This window comes from Coenobita brevimanus, chromosome 71, assembly GCF_032717465.1.
Source record: "Coenobita brevimanus isolate Jiangsu-jjx chromosome 71, ASM3271746v2, whole genome shotgun sequence".
In the NCBI taxonomy this organism is placed as follows: Eukaryota; Metazoa; Arthropoda; class Malacostraca; order Decapoda; family Coenobitidae; genus Coenobita; species Coenobita brevimanus.
In genome coordinates, this window is record NC_137024.1 from 26,112,861 (window position 1) to 26,134,335 (window position 21,475).

At 43.5% G+C, this 21,475-nt stretch overlaps 1 protein-coding gene across 1 annotated transcript in view; it reads right to left on the reverse strand.

The window, feature by feature from the left end:
- Positions 1 to 873: 873 nt before the first annotated feature.
- LOC145406660 (acidic leucine-rich nuclear phosphoprotein 32 family member A-like) overlaps positions 874 to 21,475 on the reverse strand; it is a 294,562-nt gene continuing 273,960 nt past the window's right edge. The window contains exons 7-8 of the mRNA XM_080277747.1: positions 20,925 to 21,003; positions 874 to 1,499 (exon numbers count right to left, since the gene is read on the reverse strand). Of these exons, the coding sequence (XP_080133873.1) occupies positions 1,450 to 1,499; positions 20,925 to 21,003 (129 nt within the window). The 3' untranslated portion in view covers positions 874 to 1,449. The remainder of the gene's footprint in view (positions 1,500 to 20,924; positions 21,004 to 21,475) is intronic.

Consider the following 21,475-nt stretch of genomic DNA (forward strand, 5'->3'; position numbering starts at 1 on the left):
TCAAAGACCCACTTAAGATGCCAGTTCCTCAAACCAACATCTGTACATACTTTACCCCTTCAATCTGATGACGTATTTTTCTGCTCATTCTTGCTAAGTACTGACACCTTCAATCAGCTTAGCAGAGACCTTTTGAACTGGAGAGGTTAGACATAGCCTTCATAATCCACTCCGCAGCAAAAAAAACTCCCTTAAGCTGAACAAAATCGTCTGGTGGTAGTACAATGAAAATGAAAACTACGTCAGTGAATTCAAGGGAACCAATACCTGGTGTCAAGTTTCAGAGCATGGCCCTTAGTTTCCTCTGGCACTGACACACAACAATCTGCTAATGTATACATATGAATAATTGTAATAATATTAAAATGAAAATAAAGGGTAGTCTAGACAAACCTCTTATAACATCTTATAATTACTGTACTGATGGTGTTACTTGCTATAATTTATGTACATCCCTCCCCCCATTGCTAACCATCCTTATAAGGAATCTTACATAAATAGAAGCATGGACACATACACCAATCGGGACTACATCAAACTGAAACTATTATTGCTGACAGTGAAGATTCCATAAATAATCTGTCATACTGACAAACAATGAACAGATAAAAAGCTAAAATTTGAAGGCAACATTCCCAAAGGTTTCAACAAAATTAAAGACACAAAAAACATCAAAAAGAAAGCAACTATATCAGATGAATTACCAAGGATTATGGATAAAACAATTGAACGTGTTTGTATCATGGCCGCATACAGACCACATGTCACCCGCCTCCCACTGCCACCCACCCACAAACACACCCACCCACCCACACACACACACACACACACACACACACACACACACACACACACATATAATCCACATATAAACCCACTACCTACCATATTCCGTCTTCTACCTAACAAGTACATCAGATGCTATATTCTCAAAATCACTAAAGCTTCTCTTTCAACATGGTTCCTGAAATGCACACTAACATACAATGACAAGGGAGGTGGCCTGACACAGGGTGAGACGGGTCACTGGGGGAACATGAAGCCAGTGCCAAAATGGGCTCACACACCAGTCAGGAAGTATGGCCAGGGCTTGTGGGTTCCAAGTTTCAGAGAGGCTTGGGGTTTGGGGGGGGAGGGGCCTATGGATGTCTGTAACAGACATGGGGAGTGCAACAACGAGCCTAAACTATACTGGCTATGCCTCGAATTCTGCCGAGGAATCCAGAGGTACACTTTTGAGATTACCACAATGCTAGAATACTAATTTGGCCAACCTGAGGCTTATTAGCTCCTTAACAGGACTGGGACACTACAACCAGAATGGCTATGCAATCCCTCTGGATAGTATAAGTTGTGGCTATGATGGTGGGCTCCTCAAACCTCCCCCTTCTCCTTCAGTCACCTCTGGGCTCTGGGGTAGCCACGTGCCTGGGGCGCCCCACTCCCTGATTAGTCTTCTCCATCCTCAAGCTTCCTCTTTTTGCCTCGCTGTACCTCACCTGTAACATTGCATCAAATATACTGTCTTGCAGAATCATATTAAACATTTTAGCATCATGTAATACAGCACTGTACCACATTCCCTATAGTATGTGAAGCAAAAAAAATTACTCTTCCACGTTAAAACTGTCACAACAACACAGCACGTGACAAATAACGTTCCTGCAATGTACACAAGATTATACTTTTTTTTTTTTATCTTTTTTATGCCAGGAAGAAGGAACCAAAGGCCAGGGGACTACAAACTTCTCCCTCAAAAAATAAATAAAAAAATAAGTGGAAGAAATAACAGACAGCCAAATTCAAGATCCATTCATTTCGAGATGCCTGGAAACAGTATGTTTAAAAGAATGGAGATTGTAGGCAGTAGGAAAAACAGCCGGAAAGAGACAGTTCCAGAGCTGACCTGTTGCATACATGATGGACTGGGAGTAGTAGTTAACTCCTGCATTAGAGTTGGACAGAAAAGGGATGAGAGTTTGCTGCTAGACGGATACTACGTGCCCGCCGTAGTGGTGGAGGGATGCAAGCAGACAGTTCAGAGGAGCTGTGTACTATACTCATCCTGTGATGTGTGTGTCTAGATTTGAGAGTCTAACTACTGCCACAGGAGCACTTACACTGGGTGCTGGTAGCATGAGGTGCTACCCATAAGTTCCCAAAATGACTAAAGAACAAAGAAAACCTATGTCAAGTCCTAGTCACCATCGTTCCCTTCAAAGTGGTCTCCGGGAGTGCACACATCAATTCCAATGATTCTCCCATGATTAGAATGCGTTCTGGAAGTCCTTGAGCATCAGCTTGCCCAGGACCTTCTGCGATTTTTTTTCCCGGATCTCTTCATTGGTGTCAAATCGTAGTCCTTTCAACTGGATTTTCATTTTTGGAAAAAGGAAAAACTCACAGGGTGGCCAATTTTGGTGAACAGGAGGGGTGGGGGACAACTGGCAGTTTCTTTTATGCCAAAAACTGCTGAACAACAAGGGTTGTGTGCACGGGTGCACTGTCAAGGTGAAGCACCCATTTATTTGTCGCTGCTTGTCTTGGCTTTCTCACCATACATCGCCAGACAAAATGCGTTAGCATGTTCCATACAATACGCTAACAATGTCAAAAACATCATGGATTGTCCTCCTCTGATCTTCTAGGATGGTTCCATGAACTTTGGCCACATTGTCAGGAAATGAAATGGTGGATGGGCGACCAGAAAATGCATCATCATCTGTCAATGTTTGTCTGCTTGAACCAGTCGTAGGTTTATGTAACCCCCAAAGCACTGCCGCCAAATGCTTGTTTTAACATTGTATGAGTTTCTGCCATGTTCTTCCCAAGTTCCACACAAAACTTGATGCCCACGATTGCTCTTTCACATCTTCCATTTCTGAGATCACAAAATTTGCAACTACCCCAAACACGACAGTAACAAAAAACATGCAGCGAGTGCATTCACCCTGCACAACATCCACTTGACACACTAACAAACAAAGGGTGCATACACTGCCACCTAGCACCCACACACTGTACGACAAGCAGTTTCTACCCTGCTTTCAAATTTTGGAAACTTTTGGGTAGCACCTTGTATATCATTTCATACTCTATTTGCATTTTTTCACACATCAGTTCTATTGATTACTTATACAGACTCTCACAAACCCCTTACAACTTTTTGATTTTCATATGAAACAATCTACAGTGGTTCCCTGCATTTAGCGATTTAATTAGTCAGGGGAAACCACTGATAAATGCAATATCACTAAATGCAAAGTGCACTTTATATGGGAAAAATATCAATTAGTCTGCGCCTATCCTCCAAGTCACCCATTTTGACCCCCAATTTCCTACTTTAAGTGCTGAAAATGAAACACAGTGTACAGTATTAGCAATACATTATACAGATACAGTACTTTATGGTTATACATTTACTCACCAGCAAAAAACGTCAAATGCTCGGCACTATGAGAGAAATAAAAGCACCCAAGGTCGCCAGACACTTACAAAAATTATAACAATGGCAGTCTGGTGGTGGATGGGCAAGGCATCTCACGCCTCTCACATACTGTAGCTAAATGTGTCAGGTAATCGCTAAATGTGCGGGATTGGTACCCTTTCTAACCTATTGATAAACACGAAAATTGCCAACTTGAAAAACACTATTCCCCATTCAAACTCTACCAGCATGGGGAAGTGCCAAGCTTTGGCTATCACTCTCCCTCCAAGGAGAGTCTGGTCCTACAATACACTGATAACAGATATATACCTACACATATGAACATGCATGACCATGTACATACACACTAATAAGGCTTACCATCAGAATCCTACCTTTTCTCTTAAGGGTTTTATTTTGGTAACTGGCAGGGTACCCAGTGCTGCCCATGTAAATAGCTATGACCAAGAATACTGCCATTGGCTGGGACTATAGGGAGCCACTCCCCCTGGGAGACAACCCCCAAGATTCCATTTTACCCACTGAGCCTATGTTCCCCCATTTCCCCTAGGATATATTTACCAAGGACCTATTCACCTCATGAACCTAGTTTCCCACTACTCACCCACCCATCCACGCTGCATTGCCCTCACCCACTGACTCACCCCACCCACTTATCCACCCTTACTGTACAACTCTGACCTACCACACCCACCCAACTCTGCTCACCACTCAATTCATCCTCCTGACCACCTGACCCATCCACCCACCACCCTACCCACACCCAGCCACTACATTCCACCATGCTGACTGATAGTGATTTTTTTGGTTGATATATTGTACGCTTGCAAAATGAAGTTAAAACTATGGTAACTAGCCACCACACTGATCAGTTCTACTTTTGGCCATCAGGGGCTCACTTAAACTGCACCATTAACTTTCTCGTAAAAAGTTACCTCCATTTCACCCCTTGGAGCATTCTAGATCGTTCTCCTTTAATTTCTATAGCAAACAAACAGGCAGACAAACTTTTAAATATCATATGATGGACATCTCTAATCCAAGTTACTTGTACAGTACTGTACAGTGCTGCTTATGATCTAAACTGCTAGTCATGGTAAAGACCTGGATGTTGTACACATCAGTCTGAATACCCACGAGGTGACTTGAGGTTACTTAGTCATGTCATGCAGCAGGAGCATATGCTGGTTATTTCCACTTAACTGTTCCAGAAATCATTTAGCAAGCTTTCAATCACTACAGCCAGCAAGAGTAATATGGGACTGACTATAACCAGCATTCATTAATGCTTCTATTTACCATGACTACACAGTCCAGTCACATATTGCATGTGACTTTCCTCCCTAGCACATTGCACAGAAAATTTCTCATGGACAGCAGTATGAATTAAAGTTATGGGGAGCAAAAGATAAAAATGGTAGACTGCTAGTGGAGAAGGGAGAAAAAGTGAGCGGATGGACAGAACACTATCAGGAACTGTTAAACAAAAAGAATGAAAGTGATGCGAGGATAAGGGGCTGGGGAATGACTGGGAGATGGAAGGGGGTGAGAAAATAGGAAGAAATCAGTAGGATGGAAGTAGTGGAAGCAATGAAAAAAGTCAAAATGGGGTAAGCCCCAGGAATATATGGAGAGTGTAGTGAAATGCTGAAGCATGGGTTGAAGAGATAGTAGTAGAATGGATATGGAAGATGTGCAGATTGGCCTGGGAGAAACATAGTCATGGAGTATTGAAAGTTAGGTACGGCAAAACCTCCCTTAGCTGGAATTAAATATAAGCTGGCATGGCTTCAAAATATTCATTCAAAAATAATTTCCAAAAATTGACCACATGGCAAAAAAATAGTTGGCAAATGATCCTACGTCAGCAAAATGCCGACTAACAACAATCCAAACTCAGCATCACATGAGGCGTAACACATCAGGCTATCCCACTCAAACTTGTATAAGTCAAACTTCAGTGGAATCTGCTCATGGTGGTGGAGAACCTGACATCACACATAGGAGAATAAGAATGTGATGCTCAGGACCAGGGCTCCCACCACCAGAGTGAGACAGAAATTGCCTTCAGTGTGTCTAAGGAAGCTGCTGCTGCATGTGAAGGAGAGTGATAGTGATTAAGAAGACATGCCACCTACAGAGAAGATGTCAGAGCTCCGTTTTTACCTGGATAAGACTCTGGAGGGACTGGTACAGTATGATGGCTTTGATAAATATTACCCTGCACTCAGAGATATCACAGGTGGTGTGATCATGAGACAGCATGCTGCTCAGAAGCAAAGAAAAATCTCTGACTTTTTTAAGCCAAAGCCAGTACTCTGTGAGCCCCAAACCTCCACCAGCAGTGAGTCTTCCTGCTGCTTACTCCTGAGAACATTTTTTAAAGTGATAATGTGATAGTAGTGAATAAGTGTACTGTATATAAAGTGTCTCATCTTAAATGTTGGGACCAACTGCCTAGCCCTGGGCTCCTACACTCCACATGGGGCAATGTAAGATTGGATGATGGATGGATAGTAATGTAAATTAGTGATAAAGGCATGTATAGTGTACAGTATCTTAAGTGTGGTTATGGTTAGAAAATTGTGCACAGAAGTGATCTTGAGCCTCCCAATCACCTCTACATCCTACCAAATGGCCTCCTCTAATCTTGGATTACACCCTACTACTGTATGAAAATACGGTATGTGATCTTAGACACTTTTTTTTTTGGGGGGTGGGGGGTGGATTCCCGTAAGTCGGCAAGGCCTCAGCCCCTATTATGCTGACTTGGGGAGGTCTTACTGCATTATTATTCCCCTGTACAAAGGAAAAGGGGAAAAAGAAGCGTGTGGTAATCATGGGGGCACTTCCCTTCTTAGTGTAATAGGAAAAGTATACAGTACATGGGAGGATGCTTATTGACAGAGTTAAGGAAATAACAGGAATTAGTTTGGGAAGAACATGGAGATTTCAGGAAGGGAAGAGGCTGTATAGATCAGATATTCATAGTGTTTGGTGGAAAACTTTCTAGAGAAGGGAAAGAAGTTGTATGCTGCCTTCATGGATTTGGAGAAAGCATAAGACAGAGTGGATTGACATGGAATGTGGAAAACATAAAAAATATATGGTGAAAATGGAAAGCCGATGAATGCCGTCAAAAATATGTATGAGGGCGTTACGGCTGCAATGTGTGTGGATGGTGATCCGAGTAAATTTTTCCTATTTAAATGTTGGATTGAAACAGGGATGTGTCATATCACCATGGTTGTTCAATTTCTGCATGGATGGAGTTAGAAAAAGAGATACAAGGTTGAGCAGTGGATCTTGTAGCAGCCCTAATGAGAGAAGGCTGTGTTTTGGAAACTTCCTGTTCTACTGTTTGCAGATGATACTGTATTGTTATGTGAAAACGATGGGGAACTGCCAGACTTGGTTAATGAGTTTCGGAAAGTATATGGAAAGCTGCTGAATGCTATGAAATGTATGTACGAAGGCATTAGGGCTGCAATGTGTGTGCATGGTGAACCAAGTGAATTTTTCAATTTGAATGTTGGACTGAAACAGATATGTGTCATGTCACCATGGCTGTTCAACTGGTACATGGATGAAGTTGTAAAAAGGGGTACAAAGTAGGGCAGTGGATGTAGTAGTGGCCCTAATGAGAGACAGCAGCACTTGAAAACTTCCTGTTCTGTTGTTTGCAGATGATACTGTATTGTTACTTGAAGAATAAGGGGAACTGCAAGGCCTGGTGAATGAGTTTGGGATAGCATGTAAGAAATGGAATCTAAAGGTGAATGTAGGGAGGAGTAAAGTTGTGGTCTTTGAAAGAAATGAAGTCACTGGATGCACAGTGAGGCTGGACTGTGAGGAAATGAAAAATGTGAGTGCATTTAAGTATTTGGGTTGTGAGATGAGTAAGGATGGAAGTTAGAAGCTGAAGTGCTTAAAAGGGTTCAGCAGGGAAGAAAGATTGATGGTTTACAGAAAGCAATAATAAGAAACAGGGAAATGAGCACAGAAGTACAAAAGATCCTGCATGATAATACTGATCCCCACTCTAATGTACAGAAGAAAACCTTGGACCTTATTGGAAGGACACAACTCGAGTGAGAACAGTGGAAATTAGTTATTTGAAAGGAGCATATGGAGTTACATGGACAGACAGACTGATGAATGAAGTAAAAGGATGTTGTGGTGTGGATGTGCATGTGATAGAAATTTAGGAGAAATACACTGAGGGGGTTTGACCAGGTGGAAAGGATGGAGAATCAGAGACAAATGAGGAGAGTGTATGTGGGTGAGGTGGAGGAGGGGAGAGGGAGGAGGAGACAGGATGAGATGAAGAGATGGAGTAGAGAGGTATATGAGAGATAGGGTGTATGTTGAAGGGGGGAGGGGAGGAAGGGAGGGCAGCAAAATGGCAGGGAACAGGAATAAGACATCTAGCTATAGAAGCCACTCTCTTTGAAACTCACAGAATATGTGAAACTGTTTTATAAAATTGCCTCCTTATGGCCAAAATTGAAAAATGCTATATAATCAGTTGATGCATCAGCTGAGGCAACAGCTGAAATGTCAAATCAACTCAAAATTTCAAGCGAAGCAACTCTGTATTTCAAAAGAAAATTGCTCACAGCTCTCCAAGAGCAAATATTCAAACTTTCCATGGGGAGTGGGAGGGGGTTCCCCACAGGTGTACCTTTTACAGATCTGTCGACTTTGTCATAGGGAAAAACACAGTACAGTAAAGCCTCATTATAAGGAATAATTGGGGCCCAGGCCATTCTGAAAAAAGCAAAATTCCGATAAAAGCAACGTCCAGACTTCCCCCTCCTAACCCAGACATTTTCCAATATATCAGACATTAGTCCAGATTGCACCAATGGTTTTTAAACTGTTTTCACTATCACTTCAATACTGTACTGTACAGGTATTATACATTCACTACAAAAATCAAATGGTATAATATACAGTAATCACTCTAATATCCGGATGCCCAATAACCGAACATCCCCACTACCCGGACCTTATCGTCCTGGGATCCAACATCCCCCAAAAAAAAAAAAAAAAAAAAAAAAAAAAAAAAAAAATTCCTGTCCGTAATTTGAACTTGCCAGGCGCGCCGCGGGAGAGCATTGTTTTGGTGCGTCATTCCTCCGACATCTGATAGAGCGCCGCTGCATCCTCCCCACTTCACGCCTGTCTCTCACCGCGATTGGACCTACGATCTTCGCAATGGCTGCCCACATGCTCACTTTTGTGGTGGTGCCCTACCTGCTGCAGGGCCTCCTGCTGCTCTCGGGCCTCCTCTTAGTGTGTATGATGATGGCCCCGCCATCTGAGAAAAGGAAGAGAGTGGTGTTGACTCTGGAAAAGAAGAGGGAGATATTGGAGAAAGTTGATGCAGGTTGGTCTTCTTCCCACATTCTCCGCGAGTACAACCTGGCCCGGTCGACTTTGTTCGATATCAAACGTTCCCGAGACAAACTCATGCAGTACACGGCTGACTTCTCGTCGAGAAGCAAACGCAACGTGGAAAGGAAGGTTATGTTTACCCCCAAGTTTGCAGAAATCGACTGATCCATGTTGATTTGGTATCGACAGCAACGTGCAGCTGGTGTGATGGTACGTGGAACGGAGCTGAAGGCTGCTGCTGAGAAGTTCGCAAGGCTTCACGACGCCCTAGACTTCAAGGCATCCGAGGGTTGGCTCTTCTCGTTCAAGTTGCGACATGGCCTTACTAACCGTAAAGCACATGGCGAAGCATTGGACGCTAACCAGGATGGAGTTGAGTTTCTTCACAAGGTGAAAGGCTTGATCGACAGGGAGGGCCTAACTCTCGGTCAAGTCTACAATGCTGACGAAACTGGCCTATTCTATCACTCGCTGCCAATGAACATTCTAGCCGAGGAGACGGAGAAGCATGTACCTAGCCGCAAGCTTTCCAAGGAGCGGATATCTGCTTTGTGTTGTGCCAGTGCTAACGGCATGCACCGGCTTAAGCCCGTTGTTGTTGGCCGTGCAAAGCAGCCTCGGTGCCTTCGTGGGGTAATGGATGTCCTTACTGTCGTCTGGTACCATTCTTTGAAAGCATGGTTCACAGCTGTGATTTTCAAAGACTGGTTTCACCGTCACTTCGTCAAGGAGGTCATCCATTACCAGACAAAGACACTGGGAATCCCTCGCGACCAGGTAAAGGCTCTCCTTCTGCTCGACAATGCACCTGCCCACCCGTGCAACAAGGACTTGGTTGCTGAGAATGGCCGTATTAGGTGCATGTTTCTGCCACCTAATACGACTGCTCTCATTCAACCCATGGACCAAGGAGTAATCGTGGCAACAAAGCACCTATACCGTCGGAAGTTCTTGGACGAGGTGATGGTTGTTCTCGAGGACGAGGACGAGCGCAGGGAAGGACGGGACACACGAGGCAAGCGGACTTTGGAAAACCTTTGCCGCTACAACATCGAGTCTGCGCTGTACAACTGGGCTAGTGCATGGAAGGAAGTCCCTGTGAAAACTCTTGAAAATGGTTGGTCTCGTCTGCTTCTCGGAATGGATGTGGAGTACGATTTTCTAGGGTTTGACGTGGATGACTTCCATGCACGGCTACGTACGCACGGCGACGATGTTGATGTGGACGATGTTCGTGAGTGGTTGGACGACGACGAGGGCGATCCTGGGTATCAGACATTGTCTGATATCGAGATCGCGTCTTCGGTTGCTGGTGTCAGTACCGAACTTGAAGATTCCGACGACGAAGGCGACGATGATGCGGACTCCTCTCAGCAGGACACTACTCCAGCCATCCCCAAGCTGAGCGCACTCCGGAACATCTAGAGTTCGTCCTAGACTACCTAGAACACCCGGACTGCGACAGGGAGATGGGGCCCTTGGGACTCATGGAGGAAGTGCGTGCTTTCAGGCAGCGCATCATCAATCGTCAGAATCGTCAGTCATTGCGTCAGTCAACGATTGACAGTTTTTTCAGGCCCGTGACCCCCGCTGTGCCCAGCCCTGGCTCCACTCCGTTGCCTCCCCAAGACAAGCCCTCATGCTCCGAGCCACAGCCCAGCACATCAGCCATGGTGGAGTCACCGCTCGACGTGAGTTTGTGGCTTTCTTCAGAGTCCTCTGCAGTGGGTACGCCATCACCACGACCCAGCAATGCACCCCTAGGTCGCCTGCCAGTGATACTCTCGGACTCTGACAGTGAATAAACAGCAAGAACTTCTCCACTAGACCACACGGGAATTTTGAGTGTTGTGCAGTGAAAAAAACGGTGTGTTGTGTTAAGGTTTTCAAGTTGAGAGAAAAGACTCAATGGAAAATAAATTTAACGTAAACAGACTTCTTTGTTTTGGCTTTTGAAAATGGAAAAAAAATGGGAAAAGTTAAAGTGCAACACTAAGTTACACTGGAGCATTATTTGGACAAAAGTGAACACTGTGAAGAGAACGGACTTCTGTGTGTTATTGACTAAGTTCAGTGCAAGGCTTCAGGAAGAGTGTACCGCAAGTGCTTCAGGAAATCGTTCTTACTGTCAGAGTCCGAGAGGAGGCGGTTATTCATCGTGGTGGCCAGGGACTTGCTGTAAGTAGCCAGAATGTTTCATACTGTACTTTTTTCCATACTATATTTACCAGAATGTTTCATACTGCACTTTTTTCCATACTATACTTACCTCATTTCACTCTTTAATGTCCTTTATTGGTGTGAATAGGGTGTTAGTAGCTATGCATGTGCAGTAGGAATGTGTTTTTCTGAGTTAGGCTAGGTTAGGGTCCATAAGTACCAGAATGTTTATTAATGTATGAACATACTTCTAAACCCTCATTTTATGTTTCTTTTGCATTTATTTCAGTCATTTATGTGCCTTATTGGTGTGATTTGGGTCTTAAATAGGTGCTATGCATGTCCAGAGGGAGTTGTATAGGTGTTTCTCTGAGTTAGGGTCCATAAGTACAAGTCCATAAGCTGGGGCCCAATATCCGGACAAAACCAATAACCGGACCTACCAATGGCTCTATTACGTCGGATATTGGAGTGATTACTGTATATATAATAATACTGTGCTGTACACTGATAAACATGTCTTTTATTCACCTTATTGTGGTGAACACTGCAGATCGGACTGCTTCTGGCTTATCGGATTTTTTTTGATACATAAGAATTTAGTCCAGCTGCTCCTCGATTCCGATAACAGTGAATTCCGGTCTATTGAAGTCCATTATTTCGAGGTTTTACTGTATTGGCATGCATCTAACTATATATTGCTGTTCGTGATTTTGGAGTGTGAGCAACGGTTCATGAAACTCGCCTTCTGCCCCAGATGTGATGGTGTAGGCCAATGAAAAGCAATATTCACGGGTAAAAAGTCCAAACAAGTGAAAACAGCTCACTCATGAAACTATATCAAGAGCGGATGCGCCATGTCAATGTTTGTAAGTCTTGGGATTTTCCCAGCTTTCCCCCTTCCCCCACAGAAGAAACCAAAGGCCAGGAATCTGCAAATTGTTCCAAGAAAAAACAAAAACAAGATAACAGAGAGCCAAAATCAAGATCTACTCATTTTGAGATACCTGGACAAACTGCGTTTCAAAGACTGGAGATCATAGGCAGTAGGAAATACAAAAGGAGACAGTTCCAGAGCTGACCTGTTGCATATATCCTTGGCCTCCCCCTCCCTCTCCCCACCCCTCCACCTCACTCACATACACTCTCCTCATCAGTCTCTCACTCTCCATCCTCTCCACATGGCCAAACCAACTCAATGTGTTTCTCCTAATGCTTCCTATCACATCCACACCACAATGCTCCTTTACTTCCTCATTTGTCAAGTCTCTCACTCCATGTGATTCCCCATGCTCCACTCAAATAACAAATTTCCACTGCTCTCACTCTTGACTTGTGTCCCTCCAACAAGGTCCAAGCTTCCCTTCCATACATTAGAGTTGGTATCACAATAATGTCATGCTGTAACTTTTTCATTTTCATGCTCACTTCTCTGGTTCCTATCACTGCTTTCAAAGAACCAGCAACCCTTCTTCCTTGTTGTACCCTTTCAAGAACTTCACCCTCCAAACTTTCATCCTTACTCATCACACTACCCAAGTACTTAAATGTGCTTAAATTTTCATTTCCGTATCATCCAATATCACTGTATATCCAGTGACTTCATCTCTCTCGAAGACCATAACTTTACTCTTCCCTAAATTTGCCTTTAGATTCCATTTCTTACACACTCTGCCAAGCTAATTCACAACGCCTTGCAGTTCCCCTTTGTCTTCACTTAACAATACAGTACCATCTGCAAACAACAGTACAAGGAGTTTCCAAATGTTGCCCTCTCTCATTAACGCTGCTCCAACATCCACTGCCCTACCTTGTATCTCTTTTATAACCTCATCCATATAAAGACTGAACAACCATAGAGACATGACACATCCCTGTTTCAATCCAACGTTCAAAGAGAAAAATGAACTCCAATCACTATCCACATGCGCTGCAGCCTTATCCCCTTCATACATACTCATCATGGCATTCAATAACTTCTCATACTCAATTCACTATCCACACGCACTGCAGCCTTATCCCCTTCATACATACTCATCATGGCATTCAGTAACTTTTATACTCAATTCACTATCCACACGCACTGCAGCCTTATCCCCCTTCATACATACTCATCACGGCATTCAATAACTTCTCATTTACTCCACATACATTATTCTTAATATTTTCCAAATTCGTTGTCTATCCACCCTGTCATATGCTTTCTCCAAATCCATGAAGGCCACATGCAACTTCTTTCGCTTCTCTAGAAACTTTTCCACTAAAGACCTAAGAATGAATATCTGACCTAAGCAACCTCTTCCCTTCCTCAAACCTCCCTGTTCTTCGCCAACCAGTTCCTCTGTTACTTCCCTAATTCTGTCAATAAGTGTCTTACCATACACTTTTCCTATTACACTAAGAAGATAACTGCCCTTATGATTACCACACACTTCTTTTCCCTCTTTTCCTTTGTACAGGGGAATAATTACACCTGACTTCCAATCAAAATACAACAAAATACTGATGAAAATTGCTCAGTGGTAAATCATTCATCATCCAATCCTACATTGCCCCATGAGGAGTGTAGAAGCCTGGGGCTAGGCAAGTTGGTCCTGACATTTAAGATGAGAGTGACCAGCCTCACTCATCCCTGAGTGGCAGTACATGAGCAATAAACCTCAACCACCCCTTGGATATAAACCTTCACTGGCTCAATCCGACTGGAGCTCCGTAATTACCCACTAAACCACCAGGCGCCAAAATTTGGTTATATGGTTACCACCCAGTGCAGTAAATGGTTTCCCATTGTACAGGAAACCATTTGGTTTGTCACTTAGTGTAGTCACCTACAGGGAAAAGGAAGAGGAAAGAATGAAGGAAAGAAAGACAAGAGGAGGGAGTGTAAATTCACCTGTAGGCTGAAGGATGAGGAAAGAATGAAGGAGAGAAAGAAACAAGAGGATGGAAGGAAAGAAGGATGGAGGAGAGGAAAGGGCAGACACCCGACAGCAGCACTACATCGAGTGAGTGGATGGCGAGCGCCCCCACCTACCACAAATAATGATGATTACTGGTCAGAGTTTTCAGATACAGACAGAACTTTCATACACACTTATTATAATCAGGTAAAATCAAAGAATCTAAACAAGAGAGTACACAGATCAGGAAACACACATGAACTACCCTCATACAGTCGAGTTGTGATTTAAGACAAAGGGAAGGAATGATATTGCAATAACATGGGCACTTAATTTCTCTCATAATGGGGGACTTCTGGAAATCATCTGCCACCTGATGTCTCTCACTGTTAATAGCTTCTCTGTCCGACCATGTGTTCAATTACCATGATTTTTCTCTCTTGATGTGAGAACCTGTGTAACAAGACACCATCATACACTACTGAAGTATTGAAAAAGATTCATAACAAATATATCTCAGAGGAGAATACATTGCTCTCGTTGTTTAATTTCCCTGAAAACAAAGCACGAATTTTGAGAACCTGGCACTTACACATTTCTTTTTGTCATTTTAATGAAGCTGCTACAAAGCTGAGTTATATCTTGCCTTCTGAAATGTTCGATATACACTGTCCTTTTAGCCAAGCACTTGTTTTGTGTCAGTCTCTCTTTTGGTGGAAATATAATGATGATGTATTAAATTACTCTACATCAGCCATCCAAGCTCAGAGACAGTCGCCATTCCAAGATTTGATCATAACATCCTCCTGGGAAAACACACTTCCACCATTTTCAAAAAAATCATATAATCTTGGAACGGGGACTGTCTCTGAGCTTGGATGAGGGGAATGGGAATGCTGATGACAGGGAGGGCTGGAGCTCCTGTTTCACTAGCTACCTAACCATTCCCCTTAGCTGACCTTTTCAGTGTGACAGTAACATGGAGAGTAGATCAGCATACTCTCCCAAACATTTCCTCTATTTATCTTATGCACTACACCACATGCACTTTACATTTCACACAATGTATCCCACTACGTTACAGGGGTTGGCGCCAGCAAGGGCATGCGACCAGAAAACTTTGCCCCCGCTACCTAGTGACGTACTTCTGGGGGGAGGTGTGATGGTGGTTCCGCTGGCATATATCATGGGTCTAGGGTGAGATGGGGCTCGGACCTGTTCTAGAGGATACAGGACATTGCAGTTCCCAGGCTGCCGCTTCCCCCCCAAAAGAGAGGGACCCAAACCTGGGAGTAGCGCCCCAGGAGGCTGCCCTATCAGTGGGTGTATAATGGCGGGATAGTTGCAGTGCCAAGGCGTGCTTGGAGGGTGTCCCTGCAGCTGTCCTGGCAGGGTCCCCCAAGGCCACTTTCACAGCCACTGGTAAGCTGGTGGGCTAGGGGTCCCAGATCCAATGCCTGGACTTGGGACTGTGCAGTGAGTGGGGCCTGTGGTATGTCTATCCCCCTTTATTAATCCTGACTATGACAGAACACAAGAATAAGTCTCAAAGCGAGCCTGAGGACAGTAAATCACCCAGGGGGATGAGGGTGGGTTCATGGAATGTGGGAAGTTTGAGGGGAAGAGCGGGGAAAGTCGTTGAGGCATTCAGTAGGAGGTGGGTGGATGTGGTGTGTTTGCAGGAAGTCCGGTACAGGGGTGGATCAGCCAGAAAGATTGTTGAGAAGGACTGTTACTATAAGTTCTTTGGGCAAGGGGGACAGACGGATATGGGAGTGTTGGTGTGATGGTTGCAGAGAAATGGGTGGAATATGTTATAAATGTTATAAGAGTAAGTGATAGGATATTTGTAGTGAAAATTCTGTTCGGTAGAAAGATAACTGCAATTATATCGGCATATGCTCCACAGGCAGGATTGGATGAAGCAGAGAAAGATAGCTTTTGGGATGATTTAATACGTGTAGTATGTGGTATGCGGGATGACGAGATAGTGGTTTTGGGAGGGGACTTAAATGATCATGTAGCTGATGCAGAACAAGTTTATGAAGAAGTACATGGGGGATGTGCTTATGGTATAAGGAATGCGGAAGGGGAAAGGATACTCGAGTCTGGGGAGGCAACGGACATGATTGTGTGCAACATACATTTTAGGAAAAGATAGAGTAGGTTAATTACGTAAGAGTCTGGGGGAAATAGCAGTCAGATAGATTATTTTCTGGTTAGGAGGGATGATAGGAGGTTCGTGAGGGATGTTAAAGTTATAGGAAGTGAAGAGTGTGTGCAGCAGCACAAACTATTGATTTGTGATATGGTGCTTAAAGAATGAGTGATGAAAAAGAGGACTTATGTACCTAGGAGGAAAATAGGAAAACCAAGCAGCAGGGGATGCCTTCTATAGCAAGATGAGGAGAGTGGTGACTGAACATGGAGCCACAGACAGAGGCATTAACGAACAGTACAGAGCCCTCAAGAACAATCTCTTGATTCTTACTGATGTAATATGCGGTTGGACAACCACCAAGACATAAAGTAACTTGGTGGTGGGATGAGGGTGTAGAAGCTGCAGTTAAGGAGAAAAGAAGGCTTGTCCGAGAATGGAAGAAGGGTGGTAGCAAGGAGGAATACTTGGCTGCCAAATGTAGGGCTAGAAGAGAGGTATACAGGGCAAAGTCTGAGTCACAGAGACTTTTACTTGATAACCTAATTCATGGGGAAAGGAAAAATATGATATTTAAGGTGGCAAACCAGATGAAGAGGGAAATCGGGATATTATGGGTGAGCAGTGTGTGAAGAATGATGAAGGAAGGGTAGTGGTGAACAGTGAGGATATTAACGATGAATGGAGAGAGCATTATAGCTGGTTGTTGAATGAGGAGTTTGACTGGGACAGGGAAGGTTTGAAGCCAACAGATCCAGTGTTTGGCCCTTGGCCTTTGATTGATGCTGCTACTGTGAGTGAGGCAATAGGCAGGATGAAGGTGGGGAAGGCAGCAGGTGTGTCTGGGTTGACTGCCGAAATGTTGAAGGCCTCAGGAGATATAGGGGTGAGGTTAGTCACTGACCTAATAAATATGATTATTTATGAGTGTGTTGTCCCAGATGATTGGCTGATGAATGTGATTTTAAATGTGTATAAAGGGAAGGGTGATCCTCTGGAAAGAGGAAATTATAGAGGCATAAAGCTTTTAGATCAGATAATGAAGGTAATGGAGAGAGTTTTAGAAGGTATGATTAGAGAAAGAGTGAATACTGATGAGATGCAGTTTGGGTTTATGCCAGGTAGGGGGACCACTGATACCATATTCATTGTTCGACAGCTTCAGGAAAAATATACTGGTAAGAAAAGGGATCTGTATTTTGTTTTTGTTGATTTGGAAAAGGCCTTTGACAGAGTCCCAAGAGAGGTGGTGAAGTAGGCAATGAGAAAGCTTGGCTTGGACGGGTGGCTGGTTAGGGTGGTTATGGGTATGTACGTGGGTGTTCGCACCCAGGTAAGAGCGAATGGAGATTTGAGTGATGAGTTTTCCGTGAACGCTGGTGTGCATCAGGGGTCAGTTTTGAGTCCCATGTTGTTTATCATGGTACTTGAAGCCCTCTCACGTGACTTTAGAAACGGACTCCCGTGGGAGATGTTGTATGTTGACGATTTGGTGTTGATTGCAGAGAACGAAAGGGAGGTGGAGGAAAGATTTAGGAAGTGGGGAGATGGTATGGGGCACAAGGGCTTAAGGGTAAATACAGATAAAACAAAAGTGATGATATCTAGGGTTGGTGGCAGTACTGTCAAAGACAAGGGAGAGTGGCCATGTGCAGTTTGCCACAAGGGTGTGGGATAAAATTCCATCTTGTGCAGTATTTGTGATAAATGGGTGCACAAGAGAAATAGTGGTATCAGAGGCAGACTGCGAGATAATGCTGATTTTATGTGTAAGGCATGTTGGGGAAAGCAAGTGGAGACTGTCAGGCATGAAAGGATTGAACTTGCTGGTGAATCTCTTGAGTGTGTGGAAGAGTTTTGTTATTTGGGAGACATGTCCTGTGCTGGAGGCGGGGCTGGAGCTAGCTCTGTGGCTAGGGTGAGAAGTGGTTGAAAGAAGTTCAGGGAGCTGTTGCCTCTCCTGACATTGAGAGGACTCTCCCTACGTGCTAAAGGGTCTTTGTATGCAGCATGTGTTAGGAGTGTAATGCTGTATGGTACTGAGACCTGGGCAGTAAAGGAGGAGGATATTCGCAGGCTCAAACATACAGAAACGACAATGATTAGGTGGATGTGTAGTGCATCCCTGCGTGCAAGGTCTGGGGGGGGCTGCATTTAAGATGGAAGAGTTGAGAGGTAGGATGGGACTGGAGTGTATTGGTATTGTGATGAGGAGAGGTAGATTGAGATGGTCTGGGCATGTGGTGAGGATGGGGGATGATAACTGGGTGAGGATGGTGAGAAGTGTTAATATTGGTGGTGGGGTTATGAGAGGCAGACCGAGAAAGACATGGGACAAGGTCATTAAGTATGACCTCAGGGTTAAGGGACTGACCAAGGAGGCTGAAACAGATCGTGCCGCACGGACAGTTGCCATTAGGTAACCAAGGCCAACACATGCAAGCATGTTGGAGCCTTTAAAAATGAAATGAAACAAAACAAAATTGTTATAGCATAAAGTGACATGGAAATGTCTGCCAGTGCCTGTAAGCTGTGAGGTGGGAATTCTGAGCACGTGGAAATCAGTGAAGACCCATCATGGTAAATTTATTGTAGAGAAAGCCTAAGGAGCAGAGTCGGAGTCGGACACACACGAAATCTAGGAGTTGGAGTTGGGTGTTTTGGGTACCGACTCCATAGCCCTGGTGGTTAGTACCCCTGTTGAATGTTTTTTGGCAGGGAACTTTAGCTTTTTTTTTTTTTTTTTTTTTTAAATTATTTTGGATATTCCTATGTGTATTCTGATGTCAAAATGTGGCAGACTGACTGGAACACAGTGCCGAATTAGGAGGGGTACCGTACATACAGTAGTGTACAGGTACGGTGTTTTTTGGTTTTCAATGTTTTTTTCGCATGGTTTTCTTGGTGTTTTAAATTACAGTATTTTGGATAATCCTGTGTGTTTTGATGTCTAAATATGCCTGAATGACCAGAAAACACTGCGAAAGTAAGCAGAGGTACCGTACAAATAGGTTAGGTAAAGGCTGGACGCTACGTATAGGTAGGGTCTGGGTATAGTAGGGGGGATATTGTTCATTACCAGGACATTGCCACTACCCAAACATCCCTTTGGCTCCATTACGTTGGATAATTGAGGGATACTGTATTTGTTTCCTAAATTTGACTGGGCCTGATTAAATCAATAAATTTTGCTAGTTCTGCACAATACAATCAGAAACCAATACCTTTATTTATGAACATAATCATAATTATCGTCCTACTGGTGTATTGGAGGTAAAAATTAGCATCAATTTGTGCGACAACCAACAATTATCACTAAAATACTGTGGTACAATACTTTGTCGGCAAGCAAAGTGCTCATTGTTTCAGGAGATGCTACGTTACTTTTTCATATTCATTTCATGAAGTAAACACTGAGTGTTATCTAAAGAGCACATTCCCAGGTCAATATACAGGTAAAAATACATTAACTTACCAACAGAAGATGAACAAGTTATTAGAGTGTGTTTCCCATTACTACACACGACCACAGCTCGAATGACGGACTAGCTTTGAGTGGTGACATGTCTAATTCAGGGCTGGCTATTACAGTACTACATTAAATTTATGAAATCATAGGCAAGGAAAAATTCGTCTCCATCTCAGCAATATTTAACAATATCTCCTAATCACTCAACCAATATCAGAGAAGTATTTTATGTACCTGATAATCCAGCAAATATAGGTGGTCACCTACTTACAACTGGGTTACATTCCAAGAAGCTGATCATAAGTGGAATTTATCGTAAGTCAAAAATGCATTCAACACACCTAACTAAATGAACATCACGGCCTAACCAAGCCTACCTTAAAAGTGCTTAGAACATTTACACAGTTGGGCAAAATCATTAACACAAAGCCTGTTTTATAATAAAGTGTTGAATACAATACAGTATCTCACGTAATTTATTAAATACCGTACTGAGATCATCGATTGCCAAAGTCCAAGCTCACTTTTGATGGCCATAATGGGCTCGGTCCTGGCTGTTTCGGCTGTAATGTCCAAATAGGTTACGTTATGCTGTTATGTTGTTTAGGCCGTTAAGCGATTCTGCCAGTTGCCAATTTGGACGTTACAGCCTAAATGACTTATGACCAAAAGGACCAGGACCCTATGGGCTTGGCGCCTTCAAACTGGGCCATTATCTTGAGTTTTATCTCAAGCGTAATTGCCTCCCTCTTCTCACCAGTAGCAAGAGGGACAGATGGGCATTTTGTAGACATAATGGATGCACAAAACACAATGTAGATACGAGGGGTATTAAAAAAAAAAAAAAAAATGCTGGCAGCACAGAAGACTGTAGAGCATCAGAGCATCGACTGCTTACACTAGCAACCACCTAAGCAGACTGGGACTTGGCTCACTGCCATTGCCCAGTTTCACGAGAGAGTATCGTACCACACATCGTTAGCCCAGGAAAAGATCAAAACTCATTTTTCAAAGTACAGTTTCTATCATCGTAAAGTCGAAAAACCGTAGGTTGATGCTTCATAAAAAGAGGACTGCTTGTACTTGTTGTTAGTGGTAAAATATAAATATATGCTGGCAACGTCTCGGCTTTGGGAATTCAACATGTATGATATTTTGAGGGCTTGGCGACCCAAAGAAAAACATTTAGCAACCCCACTTGGGGTCGTGACCTCAGGGTTGGGAACCACTGGCTTAAACCCTCTGCGTGATGTGGGGTTAAAGGTGACTTCCCCATACCTTTAATGGCACAATATGAAATGCAACAAACCACCTTGACAAAAGTTTTTAGAGTAACTCTGGCTCATCTCACAGACATAATGCAGACACAATGTTGGGGCACACACTCACCATCTTCCTCTTCCTCAATACCATCCTCATCTTCATCCTCGCCCTCCCCTTCACCAGCTTCATAGTCGTCATCTCCAACCTGCCAATATAAAGCTAAAATGAAATTGTGTTGAAATATTAATGAAAACAAAGCACACAGAGAATGAAAGAAATTCTGAAAGAAAGTGAGTGAGCCCACCAGACATTGTGGAAATAGCAGTAAGGTCAAATGTAAGGCCGTGAATGAGGAGAGTCATCTCTCATTTACTGCAATTTCAAATCTATCAGTTTCATTTATTCACCAGACGAACATGTGACTCTGCTCAAGGAAAACCTGCAGAGAATGAATCCACATCACACAGGCATGTGATAGGAATATCATATCTATAAAAACTCCTCCTGTCACCATAAACAATTCTTCACAACTCTTCCAACAATCTCCTACTCAACTAACAAATTGCCAATACTGTAATGTGCCGAGAAATGAACCCGGCAATTTTCACTTAAAAGTTAAGCAGCTTTCCACTGTACGACAACCAGGTAAACACTGTCGCGTGCCGTGTCACATACAG